This window comes from Phaseolus vulgaris, chromosome 7, assembly GCF_000499845.2.
Source record: "Phaseolus vulgaris cultivar G19833 chromosome 7, P. vulgaris v2.0, whole genome shotgun sequence".
NCBI lineage: Eukaryota > Viridiplantae > Streptophyta > Magnoliopsida > Fabales > Fabaceae > Phaseolus > Phaseolus vulgaris.
In genome coordinates, this window is record NC_023753.2 from 5,461,605 (window position 1) to 5,473,920 (window position 12,316).

The 12,316-nt window shown below is 32.4% G+C and overlaps 2 protein-coding genes across 2 annotated transcripts; one reads left to right on the forward strand and one right to left on the reverse strand.

Moving 5' to 3' along the window:
• The first annotated feature begins 1,714 nt into the window (after nt 1-1,714).
• LOC137827901 (uncharacterized) lies at nt 1,715-8,721 on the forward strand. Its single transcript, XM_068634264.1, has 18 exons — nt 1,715-2,268; nt 2,647-2,880; nt 3,178-3,241; nt 3,336-3,465; nt 3,560-3,704; nt 3,816-4,055; nt 4,138-4,222; nt 4,882-4,984; nt 5,214-5,339; nt 5,423-5,536; nt 6,362-6,480; nt 6,581-6,668; nt 6,756-6,848; nt 6,976-7,065; nt 7,245-7,364; nt 7,448-7,539; nt 7,893-7,950; nt 8,380-8,721. The coding sequence occupies exons 1-18, from the start codon at nt 2,079-2,081 to the stop codon at nt 8,455-8,457; spliced, it is 2,169 nt and encodes a 722-aa protein (XP_068490365.1). The 5' UTR covers nt 1,715-2,078; the 3' UTR covers nt 8,458-8,721.
• Nucleotides 8,722-9,759: 1,038 nt separating this feature from the next.
• LOC137828782 (early light-induced protein, chloroplastic) lies at nt 9,760-10,869 on the reverse strand. Its single transcript, XM_068635463.1, has 3 exons — nt 10,566-10,869; nt 10,335-10,424; nt 9,760-10,222 (listed from the first exon to the last, which is right to left on the reverse strand). The coding sequence occupies exons 1-3, from the start codon at nt 10,707-10,709 to the stop codon at nt 9,878-9,880; spliced, it is 579 nt and encodes a 192-aa protein (XP_068491564.1). The 5' UTR covers nt 10,710-10,869; the 3' UTR covers nt 9,760-9,877.
• Between the last annotated feature and the right edge of the window lie 1,447 nt (nt 10,870-12,316).

Consider the following 12,316-nt stretch of genomic DNA (forward strand, 5'->3'; position numbering starts at 1 on the left):
ATAAATGATAAAGAATACAAAGTAAACATAATTTATAACATGAAAACTATTAAATTATTCAAAATGAAAGACAAAATCATAATAAAATATTATTGTAACATCTTAATTACATATAAAAGACTATATCAGAAAGTTAAATATATAATTAAATGTATACGTACAAACAAACAAATAATTCAGAGTATTACAAAATATATTTTTGTTTATAGGAAATTTATATATATATATATATATATATATATATATATATATCAAAAACAAAAAATAACAAAAAGAAACGTAGAACTCTCTCTGTGAAGTTCTATCACCTATAATATCATATACTTTCGTGTAACATATAATTATCACAAATTTTAAAACAAATACAAAATGGAAAGTAGGGTAAGTTAACATTTTCAAAAAAATTCAATATGTCTATAATCTTTATCTATATAATTCCAATATACAAGTAGAGTCAGGATACACCATTTTAAACGAGTCTTAATGCACATACTAATCAATCTAACACGATATTTTTTTTCCTATAAATATTATGTTTTGATCACATTTCCACTAAATTCATGACACAATTCACATTCACATACAAATCTTCTAACATAAGGTTCTAGTGAAAGGTAAAACTAACTTCCATGACCTCGTTAGAAGTATGTGTACTCACAAATAACTTTAACTCCTAAAGATAGGAGAGACAGTCCAGCATGTATCATAGAGTCTTGATCATTGTTCCAAACGTATCATTAAGACTCTGAATTAACAAAAACTAATTTTGAAGTGTCAAACATCACATACAAAAAACATTTATCAAGTAAACTTAAAACCGGCTTAGAGAAAAAAGTAGCATAATTGAATTTACTCTATTCAAATTTCTGATCGACAAATCTACTCTTCTTAGTGGTAGGAGTTTAGATGTGGCCTCCAATGATCATATAAAGGATAAAGTCAAAAACTTAAAGAGAAAAAAAGAAAAATATTTATTTTGATAAATAATAATTATTTTAAAATAAAACTTAAACAATTATTTTTTATTTATATATATATTTTACTTTAATAATAAAATAAAATATTCAACTATCATCTTAGCTATACATCTTATACTTAAAACTATTTTCCGTATCTTATAATTATAATAAGTAAATTTTCAACCATCATTATTACAACACTTAAATGTAACTATAAATACTAAACTTTAGCCATTTCATTATCACCATTTTCTTACTATTCATAAATAAAAGTAGTAAAGAAGACTAATTTTAATTAATGAATACTGCATATTCGAAATACGAGTCTAATACATATTCAAGCACTAAATATTTTTTTATATATTTTAAAAATATTTTTTGATGTGCACACCACAATACACAATTAAAAAAATGTGTTTTTTTACTATCACTATTCCACTCACATGTTTGGCACACAATCAGGCAGAACAGCATTGGATTTTTAGTCAAGCATTAGGCTAAATGCACATTGCCTCATGAAAATAATCCCAGTAATGTTTTATTTTCCATTATTATTAAGTTTTATTATTTGATATATTACGTCATTTAGTTAACGAGTTTTCAGATCTTTTACCATTTTCATATCAAACCTAAATCTCCAAACTATTTTTTTGTTTCAACAAAATGGGAACGAAAATTCGAATACGATACTTTATTACTATTTTTTGTTTTATTAGCAGCGGTATTTATAAAATTAAAAGAAGAAAAGTATATTTGTATTTTGACGAAAACGAAATGTATACTGTTTGGATTTTAACAATTTAAAAGTGCGATTTAGCCAAATAAAAACGGCAAAACGCGTTACATCCAAACAAGACCTTAATTTCTCTGCAAAACCTTCGTTTCGAAGCTCCTTGTCGTTGTTGCGGTTCTTCACCCTTCTACACTCTCTGTGTTCCCTTCACGAACTCTCGAGATTTAAAAAACCCATCTCCGCTTTTGCCTTCGGATCAAACCCTTTTGATCTCTCCGCTTGTTTTCGCGCAATGCCGTCGCCCTGAATCTGACACCAAATTAGAGTCCACGGGATTTAACACAGTATCGACGACCACATCGCGATAAAAACCCTTATTTCTTCGAATGGGGTCGGTGCCGTCAACGCCGCGCAAGAGTGGCACATTCTCTCCGGAGACGGCGGAGTATCTGATCGGAACTTTTGTCGATGACCAGCCCTTCCCTCTCTCGTCAGAGTTCTGGCAGAAATTGCTGGAGCTTCCTCTCAATGTCCAATGGCCGGCTCAACGTGTTCAACAAGCTTGCGAGCTATTAGGTTTGCCATATTCTATTTACTTTCTTTGATCGTCGTTTTTTAGGCTTAGAATGGTAATGATTTGAAGGAGATGTTTCAATTGTTCAATTCGTGGCATGTACTATTGGTTAATGGCTTAGAATGTTGAAAGAGTACGGTTTTACTATCTCTAGATTATGATAATGTCAAGAACTTCAGAATGGTGATTCTATTTTCTAGAGAAATTGGGTTCCTAATTGAAGTAATTCTTAATGATTTATAGTTTAACACTGTTTGAATTTTTAGTTTATGTTATGATTTGTTAATTGATGTATCGACTGTTTAGGAGAGTGATTTTTCCCCGTGGCAAGATCTTATTTTGCACATTTGGTCATTGGTTTTCTCCTAATTGTTTTGCAGCCAAAAACAATTGTCACACCAGACATCTTGCTAAGATTTTGTTTCATCTAGCTTGCTGCTTGCAAGAGTCCGTGTCTTCATCTGGTGTATCGCCCTTGGTCTATGAAAAAGCTGTTAATGCATTGTACTTCAGTTCAATATTTTTAAAGTACTTGATTGAAAGTGTCCAAGGGGATATCCAGTTATACCTGTCTCTTGAAGATAATGAGGCTGTACTGAAGGATGTTTTGAGAGGTATGTATGATATAGAATTAAACTGTGCAAACGTAACATATAAATTATATTGAACTCAAGATTCATTTGAAAGCTGAAACTTAATTTTGATTCCTACTGAGTGAGAAATATTGTGTTCAATGTCAACTTATTATGTTTGATGTGACATAAATATGGGTTTTAATTGGAACTTCCTTACTTCTATTGGATTTCTGAATTATGTCATATTCCCCTTTCAAGTCTTTTTTGGTTTTAATGCGTCTATGTCCAGTATTATTCAAATCTCTTAATTGCTTTTAAAATTTCATTTTGATACAGATCAAACCATTGAAAATTTTGTTATGCGGAATGTGCTGAACTTTATAGCATCAGTAGAAGTGAGGTATATCATTACTCATGAATAATTTAATGTGCTAATTCTTGTTGAGTTATTGAGTGAGCTATTTTGTCCTGACAATTTAATATTACTATTATAGTCCAGACACATTTCTCCTACACCTAGAGCTGCTTAATTTCATGATTATTGCAATGTCAACTCAGCTTCTCTGTGGGTCATCTCCCGGGCCCAATGATGTGAACCCCTTTCTTGATGCAGCAATGGCTCAGGTTAAAACTTGATATTTTAACATCAAACTTGGCTGTTGAGTTATTGTGTATTAGCAGATAGATAGTAAACATCTGTGCATTGTGATTTTTGCAGGACAGCTCTCTGATTGGATCAGTTGTTCGCAGATTGCTTCTAAACTTCATGATGCGTTCTGATGTTCCATTTAATAGGGCAACTTATTCCATCTTGTCTGATGGAAGTCAGAGTAGTGTGCTACAGAGAGTTAGTTCCGCAGCTGGTATGATAACTGTAGATGCATTTTGAATATAATTAACATAATTGCTCAAAGATTCTCGTGTGAAGTTTGGAAACTTATTGATATGTGGTTTTTTGTCTTTTTACCTTGCAGCAAATATTGTTTTATTTCCATTTAGTTATTTTGTCAGTTCGAGTGGTGAAGGATCAAAAAGTCCTATTGCAGATATCAGTATTCACGTGCTGCTTGTTCTCGTTCATTATCATAAATGTGTCGTGAGAGAGGACTATGTGAATGACAAATCTTCCACTTCAGATTCTTTACTCAAAGAGAATTCCCTGTTTTCCGACAATCCTTACTGCAAGGCACTAGAACATGCAATTGATTGTGAATGTAATGTATTTTTCATATGTATTTATGGTATTTTAATTGATTAAGGATGCTAGCAATTTTTTTATCAGACCTTTAAATGCAGTGGATCGTGTAGACATTGAGGGCAATGCACATAGTGCTCGACACATAAAACTTCCCTTTGCTTTGTTGTTTGATACACTTGGGATGTGAGTTTCTTGCTCCTGTAGTTTCTGACAATTATCATACTACATCCATTTCATGCTAAGCTATAGTTTTAATTGAGTTCATCTATGCAAAGTATGGTAGTACAATTTGCATGTTTGTAAACTGTTTGGTATCATGATAAGTCGAAACTTCTGTTTCTCAAATGTCACATAATTAGAATGTGTACCTAGTTGTCCATCAGTCTTATTATGACATTTAGAGAACTTGTTTCTTACACTCTGTTCACCAATTGATTCTTACATCAAAGAAAGGGAGGGAAAAAGTAAAATAAACTAGAAATAAGAAATTACTCCTTATGCCCTCCACCTGCCACCATGTTTGGTCTTCAGTTAGTTACAGATTTCTTTGTCTTACATGTTTCAGGCATATAATTGCTATTTGCTGCTTTGTGTCTCTATTAATTTTTGTTTGAGGCTCTTGTGCCTTGTGGCAAGTGATTTTCAGTTTTTTAACTAGGGTCGTTTACAATCCCTGCTTCTAGATATTGCAAGGTTTCTTGGACTTGTCACTTTGGACTTTTTATTAAATGTACTAGTTTTACGCATATAGTGTCATACATTCATAGTAGTTGCAATTCATTATTTTTGGATTTTACACATTTGTTTGTTTTTTAAACTTTTCAATGTTTATTCCTCTGCAGATGCTTAGCTGATGAGGCAGCTGTCCTATTGCTTTACTCATTGTTGCAAGGGAATTCTGCCTTTCTGGAGTATGTATTGGTGCGGACAGATCTGGATACATTGGTACGAAGCAGAATGCTTAAGTTTCTCCTATGAAGAAAGTGGGAAATAATTAATTATTTATATATCTAAAAGTCAGGAAGAAATTCTGATTAAGCTATGTTGAGGATTCTTGCTTTGTAAAACATGTATTTACTTTATTATCATGTGATATATTAACAACCTGCTGATACAGTAGAATGACTGAAGATTAGCCTTATTCTGATACCTGTTTATCTTATGAAATTAACAGTTAATGCCAATTCTGGAAGCTCTATACAATGCTTCAACAAGGACGGCTAATCAAATTTACATGTTGCTAATTATTCTTCTCATACTCAGTCAAGATTCTTCTTTTAATGCGAGCATTCATAAGCTGGTAAAAGTTGTTTTTTGGCATTAGATTTTTTCCTAAAAATGTGTGGATTGTGCTACATGCTAATGTGGTATATGAATGGACAGATATTGACTGGTGTCCCATGGTACAAAGAACGCCTTCTCCATCAGACATCTCTTGGTTCTTTCATGATTGTAATTCTTATCAGAACAGTACAGTTTAATTTGTCAAAACTCCGGGTATAAATCTTAAACAGAGATGGACTGTCAATTTGTCTCGTGATTATTTAATTCAGATATTACATATATTGTATGAAAAAAATAGCTAATATATTGGCCAATTAATATGGTTATTACTGAGAGATGTGCCACTGTTCTGAGTTTGCATGAATTATGACTTTATTAGTTGAATGTGTAAAGTGACTGATGCTATTAATTGTGATGTTTCTCTTTTATGTGAAATACTTCATCCCATTATAGTTGAATTATGGATACTTTACCTCAAATGCTCAAATGGATTTGTTTCTGCTGATAAGCTGCACTGGACATGCGTACTATTTATACTGTTCACCAAAAGAAATTAGACCCCCCTGTGAAATTCTATTGTATATAACAAATATTGGTATTTTCCTTTACTATCATTGTAACTCGTATTCAACAAATATTAAACCTGAAAGTCTCTATCTCGGTTATATAATGTTCACTCAAGTACGTGAATTTAGTGTTGCTATCTTTAGTTAGTGAGAGAAAATAGGATATTTGGAGATTGTGTATTAAAAGTAGTATTCATGAATAGAACCAATATTTTTAAGGACAGACATTAAGTTTACAGCTGTTCAAGCCTGGGATAAAGACTCCAAAGTCCATGTCTGTTGAAGGCCCTGATGTGATGACATACAAAGTATGATAACATATACCAGTAGAATTTGCATATTTCAATATAGGAAGTGCTTCTGGTCCTTGTCTAACCTATGTAGTTTATGTTCATAGAACTAATAAAATTGTTTGTTTATTTATATATATATCTCCTCTGATCATTCTTTTTTTTTTGTTGAATTATGATAGGATGTGTATCTCCAAACAACATGTCTGGCAACCTTGGCAAACATGGCACCTCATGTTCATCGGTTGAGTGCATATGCATCTCAGAGACTTGTCAGCCTTTTTGACATGCTTTCACGCAAGTATGTCACTCTTTTCTTGGCCTTCACAGTCTTCCATTCTCAAATTTTGGAACATTGTAATCAGTGGTTTAAATGTGGCCAAATATGTGTTTCTTAATAGGTATAACAAATTAGCTGAACGTGGAGATAATAAACTGCATACAGCAAAAGGTATTTCATTTGAAGGAAACAACCTTGTAGAAGATATGGTATGTGCTGCCTTGGTGCTTTTGTGATTCTACTGATTACAAACTTAGATTATTCCTTATTCTAAATTACATAATTTGTTGGTGCAGTCAACTGAATTGCACATTTACACTGACTTCTTGAGGCTTGTTCTAGAAATAATAAATGCAATCCTGACTTATGCCCTGCCTCGGAATCCTGAGGTAGATGATCTTTACTTGATTGACTGAGAAGATATATAATGTCTATTTTGATCTAGTTTGCAGTAACTGAAATTTACATTATAACCCTATACATCTATCTTACTGATTTCTTATGTGACCGGGGCAGGTAGTGTATGCAATAATGCACAGGCAGGAAGTCTTTCAGCCATTCAAGAATCATCCACGCTTCAATGAACTGATTGATAACATTTATACTGTACGTGTTATTTGTTATACTTAAATGAAAGTTACGAAATATGGTGACCCTTTTGAAATCTTGTAATTCTTGAAGGAACAAGTTTTGTTGTATCTTTAGTCGCATTAATGAAGAATGTCTTTGTATGATTAATCATGTTTCTCAGGTGTTTGAAAAATGTATCTATTAAATATTTGCAGGTATTAGATTTTTTCAATAGTCATATGGATGCTCAAAGAGAGAACGGTGACTGGTCAGTCAACGAAGTGCTCCAAGTCATAATTGTCAATTGTCGTTCTTGGAGGGGTGATGGAATGAAGGTAAGCTGGGAATATATTTTTCTGATTTGTGGTTTGCTTTCTGTGTGGAAATATCATTTATGAGGTTGTATCTTTTTTGGCAGATGTTTACTCAACTGCGCTTCACATATGAACAAGAAAGTCATCCAGAGGAGTTTTTTATCCCGTATGTCTGGCAGCTAGTGCTATCCCATTGGTATGATTCCTGAAGCATCTTATTCACATTGTCTGAAGGTTATCATAATTATTTTACTCGGTTTGAATTTTGTTGGTCTTGTTTCAATTCATCATGCTTGTAAATTGCATGTGCTTTCTCATTAAGTAGCAAACCTTGATAATCATTATGCATTGAGACTTGAAAAACGTTTGCTCCAGGAATTGATTGTAGTATCTAGGTAAATATTATGCATTGAGACTTGAAAAAAGCTAGCTCCAGGAATTAATTGTATTATCTATCTTATTTTTTATTTTAACTTTTTGTCAATTGTTTTCTCTCATGTTCTTTTTCCTATTGTGCATGCACTAATGCATAAGTTGTGTCCTCTTCAGTGGATTCTCATTCAATACAGGAGCCATAAATTTGTTTCCAGTTGATCTACAAACAGAAGTATGTATCTGAACCTCTGTTTTTTTTGTTATTGTCTGTGCGTACATACAACTAATCAAACAGTACTTTTTCTTTGTTCATGGGTTATAACCTTCCTTCTAGCTTTTGTTTATTATGTTACTTTTTTTATATAATGGACTACCATCATTGTCATTCTTACATCCCATCTTTGTAATGCACAATTAGATACATTTATTTATTTAGTACGAAACCAAGGTCGTGCCCGCTTGACCAAAATTGAATCATCCCGTTATATTTGACGTATTACATGCGTAATTAAAGGGCAAAAGATCTGGTTCCCACCTTCCGTCTGTGTGGTGTAGTGTTAGGTCAACGTGAATTTATTGTAGTATGGCCTTAATCTCATTTGTATGGATGAGACACTGCTTTCTTTTATTGTTTTGGTCATTGACTTGTAATGATTTTCAGGGACTTGAAAATAGGGTGGTGGGAAGCACCTTCCAAAATGGTGATTTTGACAAGCCTGAATATCAGCTTGATCCATAACGGTGGGTTTTACAAACGTGGCTGAAGATATTGTTTCTATTGGTGAATATTTGTACATACGCAATAGATACAAATTCTGAAAAAAGAAGAAAACTGCTGAGATGTGTATTGTTCTCATTCTTTTCTGTTCATAAATTTGAGTATAGAGATTCATTCCCGTAGATGAAGTTCAGATATCGTGTAATTAATAAGGGGTGACACTAATATATCCATGTCATATCATTAAGTTTTTGGAGCTGTGCTCACTTCCTTGTGCTTCGGTAACTAACTGCTTTTCATCTTGGAATTTCTCATTTTGTATTGCCTCTGTATTTTATGTGTCAGCATAATAATGAACTCTGTACCATTCATCATTTTTGTTTTAATTGAACAATAAAGGAATATTGACATGATAATTATGATATATTTCTTTTTCAATTATGCCTTATACTAAACGATTGAGAATTCCTTTGTTAAATATTCTGAATAAAACTTACGCATTTATTATGATAATTGTTGTAACATTTTTAAAATTTTAATATATTTCTTTGAAAAATATTTCTTATACTTGAACAAACTGATGCTGAATTAGTTACTGCAATGTGCTTAGGGATACTCTCGATTGAGATTTGTTTATTCGAATCATTGCAATGTACAATCCTTGAAGAAGGGATGAATGGTTAGAAATGTTACAACATTTTACCTCTAAATTAGAAACCTGTGGATGAATTTAAAATAAAAATATGAACTACACCAGTACTTTCTACAATTGCAGTAAATGTTACCTGCATGGTTTTGCTTGAAACCTTTCTATAAATAAATTTTCTTTTACTTATGTAATGCTATATTGGAAAATATTTTTGTGTTTGTAATTTAAACTAAAATTAAAAATATGCTTTCTTTGTCTTGAATCATACTCACTATATCTCACTTTGTTTTCATTCATACTTCTAAAATTATTTTTCAACTTGTCTCTGCACGATGAAAGTTTGTTATTAAACTTTTTTTCAGGTTACAAGGTTATCAACTTATTATAATATTATGTTAACAAAACAACTAGGAGCAAAACATTTTATTAGTATGATGCCTACTTGCTAGGCTTGTTTGTTGTATTCATATTCTCTGATGCAACGTGTGGCTATAAATTTATGGATGTAGTAGTTATATGCTCTGTGAAACAATAGACATTTGAACCGTATAATTATATACTTAGTAATTACTCTTTAATTCTATTACTATATTTATATAAAAAAAAAAGTGTTCATAAGTTCAGAAAGCTTGCTTGTGATTACAGGTTCCTAAGCAAGGCAAACAACAATTGGATGTCATGAAATTTGCTTATGATTAATAATATGTAGTTTCAGAAAACACAAATACACATAGATTGGTCTCTCTAACCAGGAATGATTATTAAGACCATTTGTGTGTGTTACTCTAGTATTTACACCAGGGTGCCTCCCTTTACATACTCGGTAAAAGCCAGGGCTATCAAACCCAACATAGCAAACCTCCCATTCCACAGTTCTGCATCTGAGGACATGAACCCTCCGGACTTTGACTCCACACTGACCCCTTGGAACAGTGGAATCAAGGAAGCAAGGGTAAGGACCACACTTGTCCCCAAGAACCATGGGACGCCACCATTGGATATTTGTTCAAACACACCCTGCCCTTTGGCTACTTCCACTGCCATTGCAGCTACAAACCCAATCATGGCCAGCCTTCCATTGATCCTCTCGGGTGCTGGTCCACTGAATGCCAACACATCAGAGAACTTCGTGCTCACCTGTCATTAACCATCTTGTCAATCTAGGGAGGCTCATATTATAAGAATGTGAACCTCAAAGCAGAAAGAACACAATTATGCAGTTTTGCTCAACATTTAATACTGGGCTCACCTTTGGTGAGGCAGTAGTGGCTGGTTGTTGCACAGGTTTTACTGATGGTGGTGGTGTAACTGGGGCTGCTGGCTCACTTTGTTGCTCTTCCTGCATATACAACAAAAGAAAAATAATGGTTAATTAATAACATATGATTGTTCCTAAATGTTAAGGAACAGTTCAAGACATTCACAACATGTAAGAAACATTATATATACTATGACATCTGAAATTGTTGTGATCCACTACCTCAGCCAAGGACCTAACTCTCAGGCTAACATTCCTCCTCATGTACACAGCAGGAAGACCAAAATGGTTCACCCTAGATCTGGTGGACATGCCGATCATAGGGTTGGCCAGGATTGATTGCATAGCAGAAGATGAGGCAGCCATAGATAACTTGGTTTAGTGACAAAGTTCAAAAATTTCACACAATGCTAGACCCGATGACTGAGAATAAAGATGCTTTTCTTGCCACCCAACAACTTAAAATTTATGAATATAACTTGATAAACCAAGCTTCACTACTCTCACAACCCTTGATATGATAGACGTAGTGAGGAAGAAGGGTGTTTAAATAGAATTAGAGTGCAAGTATTTGGTGGATATTTAGGCTCCACGTCATGTGTATCTGGGTCCTAAAGGTCATTGGTTCACGTGGGTTCGCTTGTCCACACATGGCTGAAGTAGGAGACGTGGCTATCATAAGAACCAGAACCAAACACTAGGACAGTATCAGACTATGCCACTTTTTAATGCTTCCACCCTTCAGTTTTTTGTTACTGCTTCTTGTTTGGTGAGACCTAGAACATTCTACACACATCTACACACTCATTTCTTCCTAACATCTTTTTCTTTTCTTGTCGCACATGGTGAAATAAGACTTTTTTACTAAGTCAATTTATCTTACAACATACAATCGTAAAATATATAGTTCATTGAAAGTTTGACGCAATTAAGATGACATGCCTTCTAAGAAATTTATTATTATTTTGACAATAAAAAATAAGCATATCATAAAGGTAGTTAGATAAATTAAGATTTAAAAATAGAGTAATGAAAATAACCGTTTTCTCCTAGAAATAAGTAAAGTTCACATTGCCATAGTGATATGAAAAAAATTATAAATATAAAAAATAAAAAGTAAGAGATGAAATAGTTATTATTATAGATTACAACTTTTTGTGAATATTAATTGACATAAGTGGTCATAGTTTATATCTAGTAATTCAATGATTTAGAGTTCAGATTTTAATTATGCCTCTTTGAATATGGAGTAAATAATATTTAAAAGGAAATACTCACATTTTTTAAACTTTAAGTCACTAATACTAATTTTGAAGATAAATAATTCATACTAATAATATAACCACACTCTTTGGTACATGGGAGTGAAATAGAAAGTAAAATGAAAATAAAAATAGTAAGTTGAGAAAAAATAAAGACATGTTGAATTTTGGAAAAAAGTTAAATAAAATTCAATATTGAATTGTTGGAGGTAGGAGAATTATAGAAAAATGTATATTTAAAATTACGTGGCTGATTAGTTTAAGAAGATATAATATAAAAAAAAATGTCATATTTAATCAATTTAAATATAAATCAATTTAAACTAACTCGCTTTTCTTTAATATTATAAATCTTTGTAATAATTATGATGGTGGATAATTTAAATATATATAATGTGAAATCAATAAAATTGAATAAACTTAATTAACATTTTTAATAAATATAAAATAATTTTTATATTGATGTAGTAAATTAGTTTGATGGTAGTAAAAATTTGATTATGCCTAACTTTTGTGGTGCATGTAGTTAGATAATGCATTCATGTCTACTCAATCACGTTACTAATTAAATTATGCAATGAAGTGTGGACTCCACACTCGGACCATCTTTTTTCATCACATAAATAAGAAAGTGGTTTCATAAATAAGGTTTTATTAGTAAATATCCCCCCCTCTCTCTCTCTCATTTAAACCAGTTAATAAATCTTTTTA